This window comes from Psittacula echo, assembly GCF_963264785.1.
Source record: "Psittacula echo genome assembly, chromosome: 4".
Classification (NCBI taxonomy): Eukaryota; Metazoa; Chordata; class Aves; order Psittaciformes; family Psittacidae; genus Psittacula; species Psittacula echo.
In genome coordinates, this window is record NC_137738.1 from 7,288,949 (window position 1) to 7,309,517 (window position 20,569).

Here is a 20,569-nt window from a genome sequence, read left to right on the forward strand (position 1 = left end):
TCCTTGTTTGTGGGCAGCTGGGCATGCTGTCTCCAGCAAACAACTAGTACTGATAAGCTGAATGTGATTGTTTACCTCGTGTGAGCACCCACAGCCAGCTCTTTCTTTTGTTGCAGAGGTGACAGGGATGCATTATCTCTGCAGAGGCAGAAGAGCTCTTACAAAAAGAGTACCGGGATTTAAATGATGAGGTGTTTGTTCTTCCTCTGCCACTTTAACCACTCAGCACACTTAAGCCTGAGGAAAATGCTGCTCCAGATACCTGTTACTTGGCCAAAGGTAATTTCATTGAGGTGTGGGGCTGGGGTTGCCTTTTGTCTTCTTGTGTTCAAAGAGGACCTAACACAATGGGGTCCTGAATCCTCCTGCTGGCAGAGATAACACGTTGTTTGTGCTCTGCTGCAGCTAAAAGATAGCTTTCAGGGAAACAACATGTCTTTATCATGCAGGTATGTCACTTCATGCAGTATAACCATATTCATTGGCAATAGAAAAACGCCGAGCTTGTCTGTGAACAGCTTTAGGAAGCAGAGAACTGGTTTATTAAGCTCTCTAAAATCTGGCTCATTTGCATAGGGTTTTACCTGGTTTAGATGACCTTTGTTGTCTCTGAAGCTTCCTGGTGTTGCAGCTGTAACAAAGCTTCTCAAATTTGGAAAAACACATCTATGCCTGTAGAGAAAAGCAAAGCAATTTCACTTGCCTATCTGCGAAATAGGAATCTGATCTACTTATAAATGAATTGGAGGAATGATCTTTCTGTCACTCTGGTTTGTCACAAACCTGGCTAATCTATCAGCCTGTAATTCTTTCTTAAAAGGGGAGTAAATGCTAAAAGGTAACAGTATAGTGGGGTTTTTGTCTGCCTGAGTTGCCAGGTAGAAGACTGAAGAAAAGCTGTCCCTTTTACAAACTGGTATGAGATGGAACGTTTTGAGGAAACGACAGTACTAGCTCCAGTACTGAATGCGAAAACACTCAGCCGTAGAAAGCTGAGATCTAAAGTTAACCCTCAAAAGGATGGATGACCGCTTGGAAGCATGATCTGCACATTTCTTTATGCAAGCCTCCTTAGGAGAGGCTCCAGTTCTGCAGGACCACGGGGTACCTCCTGGGTTGGAGAGCTCACCCTTAGTTTTGTGAGCCCTGGGGAGTGCAGACCCTGCTGTGAACCCACCAATCTGCTCGGAGCTGTTTCCTCACTAGTGGTAACCAACTGTCCAAAGGCAAGTGGAGGGTTGTCACACCCCAGTGCCATCTCCACACGGCATCAAGTGCCAGATTGCTTTTCAATTTCCAAGGGAAACAGTAACTTCAGTACCAGGCTGTACCGTGAACTGACAGAGGACAGCCAGCAGGAACAGTCTGATGTGTCCAGCCTTTACAGTCCGAAGTCTAAAACATCAACGTTAATGGCAAGCATGTGATAGTGAAAACATTCACCCCATGGCTGAATAGCTGTTCCGTTTCTCCTGCTTCTCTTTCCTTTGTTCACTCTGCTCATAACCGTGGTTGGAGGCGTTTAGCACGATGGTTGCTTATCTGCTGCTGTTCGAGTGCCACCTTCTGTCTCCTCCTGGTATGGCTTCCATGGGGCACAGAAAGGGAAGAGAAAGCTCTAAACCCTCGCTCTGGTTTCCTGTTTTGCCTCCATGTGCAGGGCGCTTTTGAGGAAGAAACAATCCCGAGTGGGGACAGCTGGGTTTCCTCTCGCTGCCTAACACTTTATGCTTTGAAACAGGATATAGACACCTTAAATAGGGCTGTCCGCCACACACACACTGCCTTCCCGCTCCTCAGGAGATCCTGGGGGCAGTGAGGAAGTGGGGAAGCAGAGCTCCAAGCGTTCTCTTTCAGTTGTTAAGCACAAACCAAGTTGGGGCTTATGTAGGCAGCCGGTGGTTTTTTCCCTCCCCCTTCTCTCACTTTTTGAGCAAGCTTGTGATTCTTCTAAGACAACAGAAGAGGAAAGCTTTTACGTTAGTTATTTGGTCTAGAAACACTAGGCAGAAGAGGCCTTGACTCTGTGTGAGCGCTGCTCAGCACAACTAAAACCTAGTTGTGTTATCAACGTTATTCTGTCCTAAATCCAAAACATGGCACTGCACCAGCTACTAGGAAGAAAATGAAGTCTATCCCAGCTGAAACCAGGACACAAGCTTGCACCAGCTGCTGAATGTTTTATCCTAATGCTAGCAGGGTGTGTGCAGCATGGCCTTGGAGCCTTGGGTCCCAATTACGGTGCCGTGCTTTGCTTTGGAGACATGGCGATGTGAGGCAGCTGTAAAATGAAGGATAAGCAAGCACCTGCAGAGGAGCAGATTTGCTTTGCCTCTTACTGATAGCGCTTGGAGAGCAAGTCCTGGGTCTGAGGATATTAACAATAGTCGTAATGTGAGTATTATATACTTCAGCGTTTAAGCATAGGTGGCTTTCTTCTATGATGAGCGATGAACTCCTGTGGCCTCAACCCAGTCGTGAGGGTAAAGCTGTCACGAACACGACAGCACCCTCTAAAGCTGCCGAGCGCCTTGACAGAAGCGCTGCTCTCCTGACGCCGTCGAGCCGCCGGTGCTAGCGCAGGAAGGCGACGCCTCCCCCGCCATCTTTAGTAGGGGCAGCCCGTTTGTCTCCATTCCAACGCAGCACCTGGCACCCTCAGTGAAGATGGCGGCCCGACGCCGCTGCCTCGCCATGTTTGATAGGGTCGCTCCTCTTCCTCTCCTTCAGACTGACGCGCAGCGTGCCCGTAGCCAAGATGTCGGCGGAGCCTCGCCGGGGCCGGGCGGGGCGTGCCGGTGCCGCCATCTTGCCTACGGGCACGCCGTACCGCTGAGCTGGCCTTGCCGGGTGCGCGGGGCCTGCCGGGAAACAGCGGCGGCGGGGAGCGGCGCGGAGCGGGCAGGTGGGCGCTGTGGGGACGGGGGGTCCGTGCTGTCTGCTGTAGGGAGGGCTGTGGAGGGTGTCAGTGCGTGCCCTATAGGGGCGGGGGATTCAGTGATGTCCCATATGGGAGGGGCTGGGGGCATTCAGTAGTGTATCCTATGGGAGAGGCTGGCGGGGTCGGTGGTGTCCCCTATGGGAGGTGCTGGGTGTTCAGCAGTGGAGGGGGTTAGGGCTTTTTCCTATGGAATTGCCGTAGGGGTCAGAGGTGGTCCCTGTGTCTTTGCTGGGGATCCGCGATGTCCCCTATAGCTGTGCCGAGCTGTGGCTGGGTGATCTGCGGTGTTCCCTGTATCACCGCGAGGAAGCAGCAGCTTCGCTGGAAGGAGCGGGGGTGAGCAGCGTGCCCTATAGCAGATCCCATGCGGATGCTGGAATACTACCGCCACTCATCTGCTGAGGCTTTGGAAGGGTCTGTTCTCTCCCCACCTGGAGCACTGCATCCAGCTCTGGGGACAGCAACACAAGAGGGACATGGAGCTGTTGGAGTGAGTCTGAAGGTCTTTTTGACCCTTTTGTGATGTGCTCCTTTCCATCTGTAAGCAGGTCAGGCTGGCGGCCGGGTGACATTTGTGATGAGTGCTTTGGCCGCCTTTCCCGCTGCCAAGGTTGCAGCTGAAGGCTTCAGGATATGTTGAAAACCTGTTTTTCGCATACCGGAGTCAGGCAGAATTGCCTTGAGGCCAGTATGAGGCTGAGTGGGTACTGAGTGTGATGTTAGATGTGGATCACAAGGGAAAAACCCCTCACATCTAGCTTAGAGTGCCGGATTGCCTTGTTTCTTTGGATTTGGTGGTGTTTTAATTGTCTGGAATGTCTGGAAAGCACCGGACAGAAGAGGTTAATATAGTCACTTTGTCCATCTGATAATGGGATTAACTCATTATAACGTATTGGCTTTGTCCTGCAATGTCTTGTGTCAACATGCAGTGTGTTGCTTATGTCCTTTCAGAGCTTCTGCAGTCCCATGGCGACGTACCTGGAGTTCATCCAGCAAAATGAGGAGCGTGATGGCGTGCGTTTCAGCTGGAACGTGTGGCCCTCCAGCAGGCTGGAGGCCACAAGGATGGTTGTGCCTCTGGCCTGTCTTTTGACCCCGCTGAAGGAGCGTCCTGACCTGCCGCCTGTGCAGTATGAGCCGGTGCTTTGTAGCAGGCCGACTTGCAAAGCAGTGCTCAACCCACTCTGGTATGAATTTCTTGGCTGGGGATGTTAATAGAGGATGGGTAATACCTAGTTTTTATCTGAGCTTTGCTACTTCCTTATTCCTCTTTTTCTCTGCCTAGTGCTTGGCTGCCTCTTTGAGTTAGCTGTCGTGGGTTTGTTAAAGTCATATAATGATAGAATCCCAGACTGGTTTGGGTTGGAAGGGACCTTGAAGCTCATCCAGTTCCAACCCCCTGCCACAGGCAGGGACACCTTCCACTAGACCAGGTTGCTCCAAGCCTTGTCCAACCTGGCCTTGAACACTGCCAAGGATGGAGCAGGCACAGCTTCTCTGGGCACCCTGTGCCAGGGCCTCACCACCTTCACAGGGAAGAATTTCTGCCTAATGTCTCATCTCAATCTCCCCTCTGTCAGTTTAAAACTACTTTGTCCTATCACTACCTGCCTTTGTCAAAAGCCCCTCTCCAGATTTCTTGTCACCTCCTTTAGGCACTGGAAGCTGCTCTAAGGTCTCTGCAGAGTCTTCTCTTCTCCCGGCTGAACCAGCCCAGCTCTCTCAGCCTGTCTCCAGAGCAGAACTGCTCCAGCCCTTGGAGCATCTCCGTGGTCTCCTCTGGGCTCACTCAAGCAGTTCCACATCCCTAAAATCCATGCATGCATTATGTTGAATGCCAGCCCGTTACTAGAGCTGCCAGAACCAGAGGAGAGAGGAGTGCCTTTGTGGAGGCTATTAAGGCGGAGATGATATGAAAATGGCCAAGGAGTTTGTGATGAATGATGAAACTTAAACAAAGATGTTGATTATACTGATATTGTTCTCTGGGCTGTGATGTTCACTTGGTTTCCTGCTGCTTGTAGATCAGCTCCCCTGTGAGCATCACAGTTGTCTTTGAAGTTCTGCTGACAATTCAAGAGGAACAGTCTTGGTCCCAACATCATGTAATGATCATACATACTCGGAGATTAGTGTTGGGCTGAGAAAAAGCAGGGAAGGCCAGTAAGAGGAAGCAAAAAGATCAAGCCCATAAACCAAGAGTATGGCCAGGCTTTACTGCATTTTCCTGCATTTTCCAGGATGTTCTAATGAGCTAAGTAAACTCTTTGGGGCAGGGAACAGCCTATTTGTTCAGTGTTTGTGCAGGATCTGGGTGAGTGGCTCCTGCTGCTCTGTGACTGGAGTACTTGCATGCTACAGCTGTACAAACAATAAGATGACTGAAAGAAGTCCAAGTGTAGTGAAAGAATGATTAGACCTGAGTCTTTGTCTGCCAAACCTATGCTCCAAAGAGCTGTCAGTGGTCTGTCATGCTGACAAGCCTGGAATTGCAGGGCTGGGTGAGCTGATGGACTTTCTGGCAATAGAACAGGAGTCTGAATCCCTAAAACTCTTGTCATTCAAGTTGAGTGTATGGTTTTCTGTTTCTTCCTCAGTGCTGTGAACCAGCATAGACGATTGTGAAGCTGTGCTGTAAAATCTGTCCTGTGGTTATACTAATGCTTCATCTTTCCCTTGCAGCCAGGTTGACTATCGGGCCAAGCTCTGGGCTTGTAACTTCTGTTTTCAGAGAAATCAGGTAAGTTGGAAAAAGCATCAGCCCTTTCATCTTTCAGTGAACAATCTTATTGAACATCCCTGGCAAAGGATGTTCAGCAAAAATTCCACTTTTCTAAATTCCTTCCTTTGGCCTTTTCTCCTGATGAACCCAGAACAGAGTACTTGGTAATGGGTCTGTTTTACCTGACATCTTGTCTGGCTTGAGTTCAGTTTTGCCAGCATGCAGAGCATAGGAAGGAGATAATAATCCTATCTATGTCCCGTGTGTTGCCAGTGTGGTTTTTGCACTTGACGTTTACTGTTCTTGTCGAGTATGAAATTCATTAGATTTGAGTAGACTTTTGCCAGCAGAACTGTCATGCGGCTAAATGAATTCCAGCTAACGCATAGTCACTGGTTTAGTCCTACCTTTTATTTACACTGGGTTGAGCAGCTGTCCATACTGCTGAGGACTTGTCTGTGCTTTGGAAAACAGCACTGTGGATCTCTTGTTATGAATTAATCAGGTTGATGCAGTGGCAGTAAATTAAGGAGTTGAATAACCACATCATGAGCAGGGCAGCCTCTGTCCTGCAACTTCCTTGTCCTAATTTTTTGTTCTCTTTTTCAGTTCCCTCCAGCATATGCAGGCATATCTGAAGTCAATCAACCAGCAGAGCTTATGCCTCAGTTTTCAACAATCGAATATATCGTGCAGGTAAGTGAATCATAGGCAAGTTTGAAGCCCCCCAGAATTATCTTATTTGGGACAGATTATGTGTGTATTAGATTTCCTTAAGATAATGCAAATAAATAACATTTCTGGAGGTACTATGAATTGTCTGGAGGCATTATGAAGTGTCACCTGGCATACGTACGCACCCAGTAAATGCATCTCTTTCCACGTCAGCGAGGTCCACAGACACCATTGATCTTCCTGTATGTTGTCGACACGTGTTTGGAAGAGGAGGACTTGCAGGCACTGAAGGAGTCCCTCCAGATGTCCCTGAGCCTGCTGCCTTCTGATGCTCTGGTGGGGCTTATCACTTTTGGCAGAATGATCCAGGTTCATGAGCTGAGCTGTGAAGGGATTTCCAAGAGCTACGTGTTTAGGGGCACAAAGGACCTGACAGCTAAGCAAATACAGGTATGTTCTGCCATGTCTTAAGCCAGTGACTTGTTCTGTTGGCTCTGCTGACACCACTGCTGGTCTTTCAAGCACTGGGCTCCTGTCCTTTCTTCTTGCCTTTGATTGAAGCTTGTCCAAAATACAGTTTGTATATCCCACATATGGGCTCATTGATCCATTCCTAATGGGAGTACAAAGATTAATAACTGCATTAATAACTACTGATTTTAATGTATTTAATGTTACAGTATTGCAGCCTCAGGGTTTGACAGCAAATAGCGTTTAGTGTTTAAATACTACATCTCTGCCTCCTCTTTACTATTCTGCAGGATATGCTTGGGCTTTCAAGGCCAGCTGTGCCCATTCAACAGGGAAGACCTCTTCAGACTCCAGAGCAACCTATTATTTCAAGCAGGTAAGCTGCACCAGCACAGCAGAAGAGCAGGGCAGGTGTTTTATGTCCCTTTGGCATCATGCTTATAAACCTGGGTTTCCCAAGAAGAATCTTTGTAAGAAGATTTAAATAGCATTCTCTTGTCACAGCTGTATCTCTATTTCAGGTGACAGGTACAGATGGGATTTACCAGAGCTGCTGGCAGTGTATCAGACTTACTGTAGTGCCTTGGGTTTGCAGTTGCAAGAACACGATTGACATTCAGTCTAGGTTTCTACTTGAAAAACAGAGTAGCTGTCTTTGGAAAGCACATTGCTCAGGAGTTGTTTAGAGCAGGGGCTTGTCTTTTTGACTGAACAGCCAGTGGTGGGAGTGGTCTTAACAATCCTTCATACCATCTCCTACCCCTAGCCCAGCAAAGTCCAAAAAGTGATTGACAGGCAAAAGTGATCCCTGAGCCGTAAAGCTGTATCTGCCTCTGCTGAACACAGTTTTTGTCTTTATCAGCTTCTATCTTTCAGTGGCAGCTTTTGTGCATTTTGGTAGACTAAGTCACCACTGCAGTTCTTTCCTATGCTTGATGTGACTTGTCTTCTTGTCAGTTCCTGATGTCTTGCTTTGATCAATTCTTGTGTTTTGCAAAGGCCTTCGGAAGTGTGGATGTAAGAAGGGCACATGCCACGTGACTTTTTGCTTCGGATAACTCGGTGCAATTTAAGTGTGCCAGGAACAGAGAGGCACTTTCTTCTCTAAATTTCTAAGCAGGAAAACATTTTATTTGGGTTTTTGCAGGTTTTTGCAGCCAGTACATAAGGTTGACATGAATTTAACAGATCTGCTTGGAGAACTGCAAAGGGACCCATGGCCAGTGACCCAGGGAAAGAGGCCTTTACGTTCCACTGGAGTAGCTCTTTCGATTGCAGTTGGTTTACTGGAGGTACTTTTCTTGATGCTGCTGTTTGAGATGAGGTGGTCAAAGTAAGCACCTGTGAGTCTTTGCTGAGAGGTGTGCAGGTGTCAGTCCAGCTTGGTTTGTGGCCCAGTTACATTGGCTGTAGAGGTGCAGTTTGTCTCTACGACATTTGACATGTGGGCTGGGGGTTTCCATCTAATTGATAAAATACGCAGGTGTTTCAAGGTCTGTGATTCTTGCCTGCATCACCACGTGGAGGTGTAGGATGCACTGGGTTTATCTGACCATCATCTAAGATGTAAGTAAAAAGAACAGAAACTGCTTGCTTCCTGTTACAAAGACATGAAGCTTGACGTAGCTTGAGTCTAGACGTGAGAGCGCTGTGACTGTCAGGAAATGCATTGCTGTTTATCAAGGTGGGCTGTAGCACAGACAGGTCCCTAAAGCATTGGTTGCCATTTAATAATATTTTCCCTCACCTTCTCCCTTAACATAAGTCTTTATTTTTATTTTAGGGCACATTTCCAAACACAGGGGCCAGAATAATGCTATTTACAGGTGGGCCACCAACACAAGGACCAGGCATGGTGGTAGGAGATGAGCTGAAAACACCCATCCGTTCTTGGCATGACATAGAGAAGGACAATGCAAGGTTCATGAAGAAGGCCACCAAAGTAGGTGCTAGTGCCTGCTGGGAATGTTTAAAAACAAAACCTGAATGTTGTGTCAGAACACTAAATGAGGGGAAAGTACATAACACAAACCTACACTGCTATTTTGATAGCTGCTCAGTGTCCTTCCTCACAGAACAAACATATTCCATTCTCTGGATGTGGGAACTGTATGTCCAGATATTTGCATGGTTGTCCTTGAAGTGTCTGAGCCTTTTGTGTACGTTAAATTATGAGAATGGTCAAGGGAAGGGTAAAACCCACTTCCTTCCAGTTACCTCTCCAGTACGGTCTTGTGCCTTCTCAGAGGAAGTATTGCAGTATGGTTTCTTAGCTGATGGTGGGTTGAGAGTTTGTTCATCAACATCATTGTATCTCTTTCTGGGGAGGAGAAAAGCTGTTTTCCAAGAATTGGTCGCTTCTCGAAAGCGTCCTTTGTCTTCTTGACCTATGACTTCCAATACCTAAAGGAGGCCTGCAAGAAATCTGGAGAGGGACTTTTTACAAGGGCAGGTAGTGACAGGACAAGGGGCTATGGCTTTAAACTGACAGAGGGGAGATTAAATCAGATAGTAGGAAAAAATCCTTTACTGTGAGGGTGCTGAGGCCCTGGCACAGGGTGCCCAGTGAAGCTGTGGCTGCCCCATCCCTGGCAGTGTTCACAGCCAGATTGGACAGGGCTTGGAGCAACCTGGTCTAGTGGAAGGTGTCCCTGCCTCTGGCAGGGGCTTGGAACTGGATGAGCTTCAAGGTCCCTTCCAACCCAAACCAGTCTGGGATTCTATGAAAAAAAAACCAGTTAAAATGGTAAAAATATCAGACATGAACATGCCTGTCAACTTAGAGAAAGCAGTATGGCACGTGTGACATGCAACTCAATCTCATCCAAGCACAAGCTTCCTTGGAAGGAGAAGTGTGCTCCAGCAGTAAGAGCAGAACTGTTTAGCTACCAGAGCACTGGTAATCACATCATTTGAACCTTGTGTTTCATGGGTTGGCCTCAGCTGGCGAGCAGCATTAAAACTGCCCATTGCAGCATCCTGACCACCCTGTGTGTTTCCCCAGCACTACGAGACCCTGGCTAATCGTGCTGCAGCCAATGGGCATTGCATTGACATCTATGCCTGTGCCTTGGATCAGACTGGACTGCTGGAGATGAAGTGTTGTGCAAACCTCACTGGGTATGTTCACAACAGGAGAGCACAAAGGTGGCACCTGTGCTTTATTTTGTTGTTGTTTTGGAGGGGGCCAACAGTTCAGAAAGCAGTTGAGTTTGCAAAAGGGGGAGATTTTTACCAGTCTTTTCTAAACTGTGGTTTGAATTTGCCAGGAGTTATATGGCAAACCTCACCTGATCCCAAGTCCTCATTTCTGAAGGCTCAAAACAGCATGTGAATTAGCACTGCTGGTAGAAAACTCCATGTCCTGCTTTGAGAAAGGTATTCTAAAGCATGGTGCAACATGTCCTTTGCAAATGCTTCCTGCCTCCTTGGGAGATAGCAAGTATCTTTTCCAGAATTTATGGGATAGATATGCCATGCTTTGTGGTGTGTGCATGACTGAAGTGCCATCAGAAGAGCAGACTGTCAGGCCTGTGAGTAGCTTTCCTTGTCTGGGCCAAATTCTCTCTGCTTAACAGCTCACTTGGTGCTTTCTCCAGGGATTCTTGGCTTCCCCATGTCTAGTTTTAAGTGACATCTCTAAGGGGTAAATGTCTTGTGTTCTGTATCACTGAAACCAGTTGTGATCTCTGTGAGGATGGTTGTGTGCTAAACCAGGCCTTTTGGGTACTCAGCATGTCTTATCAGCCATTATGTCTAGAGAGTCAAAGGAGGGTTTGAGCAAGGTATTTGCAAGTAATCATGTAGTGTGCAGTAAGCAGCAGATTGTTCGACCTGTTGGTTGTGTTCCTAAGCTTCATCTGATCAGGCCTGGGTTTACCAAGGCACTGTGGGGAGGCACAACACAGACCCATGCACCTGCAGGCATCCTGTCTGTAATGTGGCTGGTTCCAGCCCTGATCAAGGAAAGCAGGCTGAGCAAAGCTCTTTCCTCAGTTGAAGTATTTCTAACTGGTGAAACATGAACATTTTTAAGACAGCTAAAGAGATGGGCAAGAAATGTAGTTGAGAAAGCAAGCTGGCCAAGATGGAGCATTAACATGTCTGGCTTTGGAGGAGGCATCCATGAATCTGCACTCCCTGATGTGAAATTTACCCTATGCAAAGGCATGCTTTAAAACAGGTCTGCATGTGTTTGCATGCATAAGAGCTGGAGAGACATATTCTTTGTGATTTACTTCCAGTTCCCAGTTGCTTCAGTTCCTTTATGTGTTGTTTTTTCTTTCCCAGAGGACACATGGTAATGGGAGACTCCTTCAACACTTCCCTCTTCAAGCAGACCTTCCAGCGGGTATTTAACAAAGGATTCAATGGGGAATTTCGGATGGCTTTTGGTGCATGCTTGGATGTAAAGGTTGGAGATTAGTTTCATTGGATGGCATTAATAGGGAAAGAAAAGTGCTGGTGATTTTAAAAACCCAAAACAAACAGCTTTTTTTTTTACCTTGTTCTAGACCTCTAGGGAGCTGAAAATTGCAGGAGCTATTGGACCATGCATATCCCTGAATGCTAAAGGGCCATGTGTGTCTGAAAGCGTAAGTTTTTGACATAGAATCATAGAATAGTTAGGGTTGGAAAGGACCTTCAGATCATCAAGTTCCAACCCCCTTGCCATGGGCAGGGACACCTCACACTAAACCAAGCCACCCAAGGCTCTGTCCAACCCAGCCTTGAACACCACCAGGGATGGAGCAATCACAACTTCCCTGGGCAACCCATTCCAGTGCCTCACCACCCTAACAGTAAAGAATTTCTTCCTTATATCCAATCTAAACTTACCCTGTTTAAGTTTTAACCCGTTACCCCTTGTTCTATTACTACAGTCCCTAATGAAGAGTCCATCCCCAGCATCCATGTAGGCCCCCTTCAGATACTGGAAGGCTGCTATGAGGTCTCCACGCAGCCTTCTCTTCTCCAGGCTGAACAGCCCCAACTTTCTCAGCCTGTCTTTGTATGGGAGGTGCTCCAGTCCCCTGATCATCCTCGTGGCCCTCCTCTGGACTTGTTCCAACAGTTCCATGTCCTTTTTATATTGAGAACATGGAAAAACCTTTAACAAAGAAGTAAATAAACAGCGCAAAGTTTCTGCCTAGACCTACAGCGCAGCTAGAATGTCAGAGTTTTCAAGTAGAAGAACTATTTTGAAACATCCCTAGGAACAGACAGTCTTTCCTACATGGAATTCTTGCCCCATAAGGCTTTCTTTTAACTGTGGCCTTCAGTAAGTTCATTCACACCCAAAAGATAACAGATCCAGAATGCCTGCTGTTACTTGTACCTCTGCTCAAAGTATGACATAAGCTTCCCCTACCTGCTGCTAGAGGTAAAAATGCTGCTTTCTTTTTGATCCTGTGCAGGAGCTTGGAATTGGAGGAACCTCTCAATGGAAAATTTGTAGCCTGGATCCCAGCACAACTCTGGCCATTTACTTTGAAGTGGTAAATCAGGTCAGTCCTGGCTTCTCTAGGTTTTTGGTCTTTTCTTTTTCTCACACACCAAACTCTTTGTTTCAGGGCTAGAAAGTGCAATGACATCCCCTGTGTGGCAGATGGATGGATGCAAAGCAACCAAGTGTTTTGTGCTAAAGAAATAGTCTCCAAAGTTGGTTTCATTTGCATAAATTGTCTGATATTTTTGTTCTGTACAAAACCTGAATTCTTTCCTTGTCTTCTTCCTATAGTATTTATTTAACAAAGAAAAAATGTCTTTTTTTGCCAGTAGGTGCTGTGGAGAATATAAATACTGTGGAGAATGAAATTATACTTTTAAATAGCAATGGAGACTTGGTCCTCCAAGTTGTAAAAACTTCATGGCTCATAAGTAACTTTTGGCTGGAGAAGCTTCAGAGCATTTGGCAGCTAGAAGCTAGGAAAGCTACCCCAAAGGAATTCTGTTCCACATGTCTGTCTCTTTGTCTTCTTTGCTGTGTGAGTTTGTTACTGTTTGGAATAGGATAGTAGACTTGCAGCACCTTTGCTTAGACCTTCTACTGCCATTCTTAAGTTCATTGCTATAGAGATGACAAGTGGCTGCCATCCTTTAAGGGACAAGCTAAGTCAGTGTCACACCCAATATTAAATGGGCCCAACACCCCTTGATTCTAAGGGCTGCTGGAAAACACAATGCTAACAGATGTGTCTCTCTTCTCTGGTCCATCTCTGCCTTCTTCTTAACTCTGTGACTGCTCAAACGATTCCCTGCAGTGCAGTTCTCTGTAGTCTACTGTTATGGAAAAGCCTCCCTGTTTTGAAGGCTTACTTTGTTTTATTTGCAGCACAACGCACCGATACCTCAGGGAGGCCGAGGGGCAGTGCAGTTTGTCACTCAGTATCAACACTCCAGTACGCAGAAACGCATTCGTGTCACCACCATAGCCAGAAAGTGAGTATCTCCTGTCAGTCCTTTGGTAGAATGGCAGAAACTGAAGATGCACTTTGTGCTGGAATTTGTCTAGCTTTTTGTTGCATGCATTGGCCGTGGAGTGTTTGGCACCGGGAGGTTGAATCTGGTTTGAGTTTTGCTGGAGGTGAATGCATGTAGCACTAACCCTTCACTAACCCTATAGTTGGGCAGATGCACAGAGTCAGCTCCAGCACATAGAAGCTGCATTTGACCAAGAAGCAGCTGCTGTGCTGATGGCACGACTGGGAGTGTACCGAGCTGAATCTGAGGAGGGACCCGATGTTCTGCGGTGGCTGGACAGACAGCTGATCAGACTGGTAAGACCCAAAGACTGCAGTTGGGTGCATTCTCGATTCTAGTAAAAATGGTCTCTGGAAACGAGAACAGGATTCTCTTTCCAAGATTGACTTGCTTCTTTTGTGCTCTGATTGTGGTCATACAGTTGCAGTACACAATAGCTCAGTAGCCAGTATGATCAGCACATTTGGGATGGGGTAGGTAAACATCCCATCATGCTGAAAAGGTTAAAGTGAGATTACAGAAGTGGCAGTGAAACACATAATACTGCAGGTGGGAAGGGACCTCCAGAGTTCTCTGGTTCAACCCTGCTGCTCAGAGTAGGGCCAGCTTTGAAGTTAGAACAGGTTGCTCCAGCTCTTGTTCAGCTGAGTTTTGAAGATCCCCAAGGACAGAGTTTCTCTTGTTTGTCTTGACAACCTGTTCCAATGTTCGATCACTCTGATTCCCATCCCCTCCCTTTCCCCCATCTGATTCTCCACTTCTCCAGCTACCAGACAGCAACACGACTCCCTAATCCCATTCTTCACTAGGCTGAACAAACCCACCTTCTTCGGCCTCTCTTTCTGCATGAGGTGCTACAGCCCCTGACCAGCTTGGTGGCGTCTGCTAAACTCACTCCAGTATATCCATGTCTGTCTTGCACTGGGGAGCCCAAAACTGGACAGAGCATTCAGGTGTGGGTTCACTGGTGCCAAGTTCGGGGTAGTAATTCTGCAGCTTCGTACTGTCTTTTGCTTTGAATTGCACAAGCCTGATTGCCTAAATTAGTTCTGGCCTTGTCCAAACACCCATGTGGATTTGATAGTAACAGATCAGATACTAAAAAAACCAGGGCCAGTATCAAATAAAGATTTCCGTGTCAAAACGCACATGGGCATGATGCATGCTGAAATGATTGTGGAGTCATGTATAGTTAAATTTCTCAAACCATTTGATGCTGCTTATTTTCAGTGAAGCAGTTGGTGAAATGCAGCTGCTGTGGCTCTAGAAGGAAGTGGAGATGCTGCGGAAGTGTTTCATAGTGTACAAAGCAGCTTAGGTATGAGATAGTATGCCTGATGTAATGGGAAAAAAAGAAATGGGTAGTACTAGCAGCACTATTTCTTTCATTCTTAGATAATTTCAAATCTCCATTTAATATATGTGATCAAATCTCATTCTTGTTCCAGGAAGACACAGAAACCACTGACTTAAAGAAAAATAGGCTGTAAATTTTATATTACTTGCTGTTGTCATGTTCATGTCTTGGTTGCTCTGTTTAAAAACAACCAAAAGAACACCCTTCAAAAAAAATAGTGTCAATTCTAAAAAAAAGAAATAAAATAAAAAATTAGAAATAACCAAAGTATCCCTTTTGCTTCCAACAGTGCCAGAAATTTGGACAATACAACAAAGACGATCCCAACTCCTTCAGATTGTCAGAATCCTTTTCTTTGTATCCCCAGGTAAGAACATCACTTCCCACAGTATGGGAAAAGTATGCCAGGGTGGGTGTGAGTGACGGTAAAAGATCTTGTACTATTTATCAGCTTCAAGAGGGGAGACACAGATGCTTTTTTAATTTGGTGGGCTGCTCCTGCAGTTCAGTGCTACAAATGACTGATAAGGAAAGAACTCTGAGGAGTTAATAAGGGGATTTGCAGTTCAGAAAGGCTGGACTTGGGTGCAGATGTTTTGACAACTTGCTGAAATGTCTCCTCTCACTCGTCTTTCTGGTGCAGTTCATGTTCCATCTGCGACGCTCCCCATTCCTGCAGGTCTTCAATAACAGCCCAGATGAATCTTCTTACTACCGTCACCACTTTGCTAGGCAAGATCTGACCCAGTCTCTCATTATGATCCAGCCCATCCTTTATGCTTATTCTTTCCATGGCCCTCCTGAGGTGAGTCCCTGTTTAACAGGAAGAGGTGGATCAACCCAAAATAATGAGTATTCAGTCAGAGTAACAGTATTTCAGTAAAAAGGCCCTTATATGTATCTTTTAATCGAGGTAATTATTAAAGGATGGGTTGGGGTAATGTAGACTATGAATTGTGTTTTCAGTAAGCTTACAGCTTGGGTTAAATTAATACCCCAAAACACACAAAAACCCCCCAAACCCATTCCCCTCCCACTTGCCAAGCCACTGCTCCTGCCCTCCAACATCCAATGAATGTTTTAGTCTGTTCCCATACACTTTTGCTTCTCTATCAGAGGCTGCCACGTCCACTTTGTAAGTCAGCAAGCCTCAGCCCTTCCAGGTCATTATCTCTCACCAGCTGCTTGTTTTCAGTTGTTTAACTATTCAATGGACAGATACAGATTCCCTTAAGCTGGCAGCTTTCCCACCAGGCACATTGGAAGGAACGTGTCTGGTGGGAAAGAAATACAGGAGCTGCTGGAGTAACGCTTTGAAACTTCCTTGGCAGCATCTGTCAGAGGTCACATGTTATTTCTTCTTATTATTGAGATACTTTTGTTCAAGATAATTTGAAATTAAACATGGATAGCCATAGGAATTGCTCTCTTGCATCCTGCGCTTCAGACAGCAGCTGATAACTCACTGCTCCAAGCAGGGATGCTCCAGGAGGCTGACCGCGATCTGCAAGGTGTTTGCATGGACTGAGTAGCCTTTGGTGGAGTTATGTCTATACAGGCTGGGCCAAGCAAGCTGTTTGGCCAACTGTGAGGGTTAATACAGTTCTGAGGGCTTAGTGGCACCTGCAGTGTGCCCAGGCAGCCAAGAAGGCCAACAGCATCCTGGCCTGTATCAGCAATAGCGTGGCCAGCAGGGCCAGGGCAGTGATCATCCCCCTGTACTGGGCACTGGTGAGGCTGCACCTCCAATCCTGTGTTCAGTCCTGGGCACCTCACTACAAGAGAGACATTGAAGTGCTGGAGGAGGGCCAGAGAAGGGCAGCGGAGCTGGTTAAGGGCCTGGAGCACAAGTGTGATGGGGAATGGCTGAGGGACGTGAGGGGGTTTAGTCTGGAGAAGAGAAGGCTCAGGAGGGACCTTATTGCTCTCTACAACTGCCTGAAAGGAGGATATAGAGCCAAGACAGGGCTAGGCTCTGCTCCCAAGGAACAAAGGATAAGACAAGAGGAAATGGCCTCAAGCTGCACCAGGGGAGGTTTACACTGGATATTGGGAACAATTTCTTCCCCAAAGGGCAGTCAGGCATTGGAACAGGCTGCCCAGGGCAGTGGTGGAATCACCGTCTCTGGAAGTGTTAACAAACTGTGTAGACAAGGCCCTCAATGACATGGGTTAGTGGTGGCTTTGGCAGCCCTAGGGGAACAGTTGGACTGGATGATCTTGAAGGTCTTTTCCAACCCGGTTGATTCCATGATTTTGACTTTGTTCATTTCCCCAGCCAGTGCTTTTGGACAGCAGCAGTATTCTCCCTGACAGAATCCTACTGATGGATACTTTCTTCCAGATAGTTATCTACCTTGGTGAGGTATGTTGAAACACATTCTTTCTCTGTTTGCACACCTTCCCTCCTGCCAGGCATGAGACAGCATCACTGCGAGTACCAAATAAGCTGCTTGCAAAGCCCATACTAACACAGCGACATCGCATATGTGCTGCCAGTTTTAATACAATTTCCCTCTCCAGTGTCCTAACAAAAAGTCCAACTGGAGTCTCTAAGGATGTGTTCTGCACTGAGAAACAGCTCTCATGCTAGTTTGGTGTCCTGTTTTCTGATGGGATGGAGTTAATTTTCTTCCTACTTCCAAATATCCGTTACCAGGACACTTGGTAATGACGGTGGTCCCTTACCATACCTGGTGAAGGTCAGAAAAGCTTGGAACTAAGCAGGGCAGAGAGCTGCAGTTTGCTATGCAGATAGTTTGATTTTCAGCTACATAGCATACTTGGTTACTGGGTTTTGACACTTAAATACTGCTGCTCTTAAAGAAATGGGTTATGCATTTTTCCAGGTTTTGCTTTTAAATATTGGGAAGCATTTTAACTCTTCCCTTGTTTTTGAACTGAGCTACTTCACTCATATTTAACAGCTGTTATTAGGATACCTGAAGTTGGGCATGCTAGTTTGTGGCAGCTCCATTATTAGCTCCTGACTTCATTCCATATGAGATTAGTTCCCTTTGAGAGGTGTGCAGGGACACCCGATTGACATGAAAGGGAGTTGAACACTTGAGTCAACAATGACAAAGAGTTACCTTAAAGAGTTTCTACATATTGTTGGAGAGCAAGACACTCAGCAACTGGGTAAAACTGAGACAAAAGAAGAGCTAAGTGTGTGACCTGCATCTGTACAGAACAATTGATAGGTACATATGGACCCTGAAAATATTTTAAGGCCTGTTGTACAATTCAGGGACAGAAACTAAATGATGTTACTGCCAGAGGTAGTGAAAAGTGTGCATTCTGCTGCCTTAAAGCATGCAGGTTAAAAAGGGGAGGCTTGCAGGCATCTCTATGAGTTTTATATCCCCTCCCTGTCCTGTCACTAGACTATTGCACAGTGGCAGAAAGCTGGTTACCAAGAGATGCCTGAATATGAAAACTTCAAGCACTTATTACAAGCCCCACTGGATGATGCCCAGGAAATCTTGCAGACCAGATTCCCGATGCCGCGTTACATCCACACGGAACATGGGGGCAGTCAGGTAAGGAGATTTATTGAGGAGCTCTTTCTGTTGTTGAACAGAGCAAATAGCTGTCTTTCTGCTTTACTTTAGGAGGATGGTTCTGTAAGTTAAATACAGTGGTAATTTAGCTCTTTGAAGTACACAGCTTGCATATTTTCTGATGCTTTTACTACAACTTCATCTTTTAATAAGACATCACTTGCTGGATATGCTTTTGAAATATGAGGATGGAAAAAAAACCCCAAAATCCAGGTTAAATATCTTTTTATTCTGCTAAGAGCTGGGAAAGAAATGCTTTGTTTCAATACCCAAATCTGAACTTACCCAAGACAGGAGTGCAGTTAGCTTGCAAGGACAGTCTGACCATCTGTTCCTTTAGTCTCCAGTGCCAAGTGCGGATATAAAATACTTCCTATTTTTGCTCTTCCTGGAATTACAGTTGTGCTGTGCTTGTGTGTGCCTGGTTTGTTTGTAGCGGTGAAGAGGCAGGAATTGATGCTCTGAAAAAAAGATTTGGTATTCATGTTTGATGTGACCATGTTACGCTGTTCCTACACTGACCTCTTTGCTGAAGAGCAGATGGGGGCACGTGAGGGACAGTGCTGGTGACATGCCTGTGTCGCATGGAACCAGAGCTGCCCTGCCAGGTGAGTGCCCCTTGGAGACAAGTTGTCTGTGGAGCAGGGCTCTTTCTGGACTTAACACCCATTTATGTTAAATTAGTCCTTTGCTTGCAAAAGCAGAGGGACATCACTAGTCACGGACCTAAGGCAGTAAGAAACCTTGAGGAGCTGAGAGTGCTGTCATTCTACATCTTACATTTACTTCTCTAACATTTTGTCTTAATAGGCCCGGTTCCTCTTGTCTAAAGTGAACCCTTCTCAGACCCACAATAACCTCTATGCATGGGGACAGGTAAGCAATGGAAGAGCTGCTCATGTTTCGAATGCTGTAAAATAATGTACGTTTACAGATTTGCCTACATAGCAGCCAACCCAGTTCACCACATGGCACAAACCACGAGCAGGTTACATCTGTTCTCTAGTTCTTACCTAAGAGCTTTTTGCTGAAACCTGGCTGGATCTGAAGATCTTACAGTGCTTTGCAGTGCAAAGAAGCAAGGTTATTTCTGTGTGCTAAAGGATCTGGTAATAGAGTAACCAGCTTAGGAGGTTAGATTTTTATGCAACCGGCAAGATAAACAGCGGCAGGCGAACAGTGGTATCCACAAAGAGTGCTTTGCCCCTTTGATACCCCTCTATCCCAGCTACATGTGGGTCACAGGCAGACCAGGAGCATTTTCTGTGGTGGCTGCTATTGAAGTGAGCAGCTAACTTGATGGAGAGCATGTGGTTACACGTTTCAGATGACCTGATGAAAAAATTTACCTTCACACTTTCCCTATGACTTAAAACTCTTAGGTCACAGTGTATTTAGCATTCTGAAGAGAGTACCTTGAATATAGATGTATTTTACCTGAGAATACTAGATTTTTATATCCTCTTTACCTTGTTTTGGGCAGCAAAATTCCTAATGCTTTAGAAAGAAAAGACCTTCTTTTTGGGATTGCACTGGAGGACAGTGTCAGAACTGCTGCCAAAGAGCACCATCTTTCCTCTTGCCATCTCTCCTTTGCAGGGAAAAAGGTGGTTGATTTAGCAGCAAATTACTTCAGAGTGCTGACATCTGATTTGTTTTCAGTTAGTCCCCAGTGTTAACACTACTGCTTTAGGGTCATTCTTTCTTTATGTGTCTGCAGGAATCGGGAGCTCCAATCCTGACGGATGATGTGAGTCTCCAGGTATTCATGGACCACCTCAAAAAGCTGGCAGTTTCCAGTGCAGCGTGACTTTGATCAAACCCAGAAGCAAGAGCAGAAGTTACATAGATCATGTGGATAACGGAAATCGAGCGATTCATTTTACATTTCCTTCTCTCTCTCTATAAAGGTTTTTAAGTATTAAATGAAACAAATATGCAGGGAGAGTTTTTTACTTGGCCCTTCTAGATCTTAATTTATTTGTATTCCTTTTTTGTCTCTATTCACTCCACATTTTTCATACACTGTAATTAGAGATAAAGGATGTTTTAGCCAGTACAGATTTTAACAGGCTTTGTCTTGATTTGTAAAGGTGCGTGTTCTTAGAAGGTGCCTTTTTAGCAGCCAGGGCCTGTATGTATTAAAAATAAAACTGGGTGAGAGCATTACTGTTTAGCGCTCCCCCCAATTCAGCTGTTATGTGCAGTGGACTTGGCTTATCTCCTTTCTATTTGTGAACACGTTAACTGGGGTACGTGCATCCTGCTGGAAACAAAGAGGAGCGCAGACCTTCTCTACCGGGTCCGCCAGCCCCCTTCACTCTCCGCCCGCCGCCATCTTGCTGTCACCCCGG

At 46.0% G+C, this 20,569-nt stretch overlaps 1 protein-coding gene across 4 annotated transcripts; it reads left to right on the forward strand.

The window, feature by feature from the left end:
* Positions 1-163: 163 nt before the first annotated feature.
* SEC23B (SEC23 homolog B, COPII coat complex component) lies at positions 164-20,396 on the forward strand. Of its 4 annotated transcripts, none has more exons than XM_080615772.1 (20): positions 164-279; positions 3,896-4,131; positions 5,627-5,684; positions 6,276-6,362; positions 6,555-6,791; positions 7,103-7,188; positions 7,960-8,104; positions 8,596-8,754; positions 9,817-9,932; positions 11,103-11,226; positions 11,327-11,407; positions 12,230-12,319; positions 13,147-13,253; positions 13,438-13,591; positions 14,942-15,019; positions 15,296-15,457; positions 16,931-17,017; positions 18,039-18,194; positions 19,026-19,091; positions 19,936-20,396. In XM_080615772.1, exons 1-20 carry the CDS (start codon positions 184-186, stop codon positions 20,023-20,025), a joined length of 2,415 nt encoding a protein of 804 aa, XP_080471898.1. In that variant the 5' UTR covers positions 164-183; the 3' UTR covers positions 20,026-20,396. The 4 variants fall into 4 exon arrangements, with proteins under 4 accessions (XP_080471898.1, XP_080471899.1, XP_080471897.1 ...); XM_080615773.1 differs by lacking the exon at positions 164-279 and adding an exon at positions 2,795-2,905; XM_080615771.1 differs by lacking the exon at positions 164-279 and adding an exon at positions 3,254-3,431.
* The last annotated feature ends 173 nt before the right edge of the window (positions 20,397-20,569 follow it).

Bases quoted from the DNA above. Each gene is read 5' to 3' on its own strand.
- SEC23B (XM_080615771.1), top strand. From the start codon at position 3,306: ATGCGGATGCTGGAATACTACCGCCACTCATCTGCTGAGGCTTTGGAA. The intron at 6,792-7,102 runs GTATGTTCTGCC...ACTATTCTGCAG, and splicing joins TGACAGCTAAGCAAATACAG to GATATGCTTGGGCTTTCAAG. The intron at 19,092-19,935 runs GTAAGCAATGGA...ATGTGTCTGCAG, and splicing joins ACCTCTATGCATGGGGACAG to GAATCGGGAGCTCCAATCCT.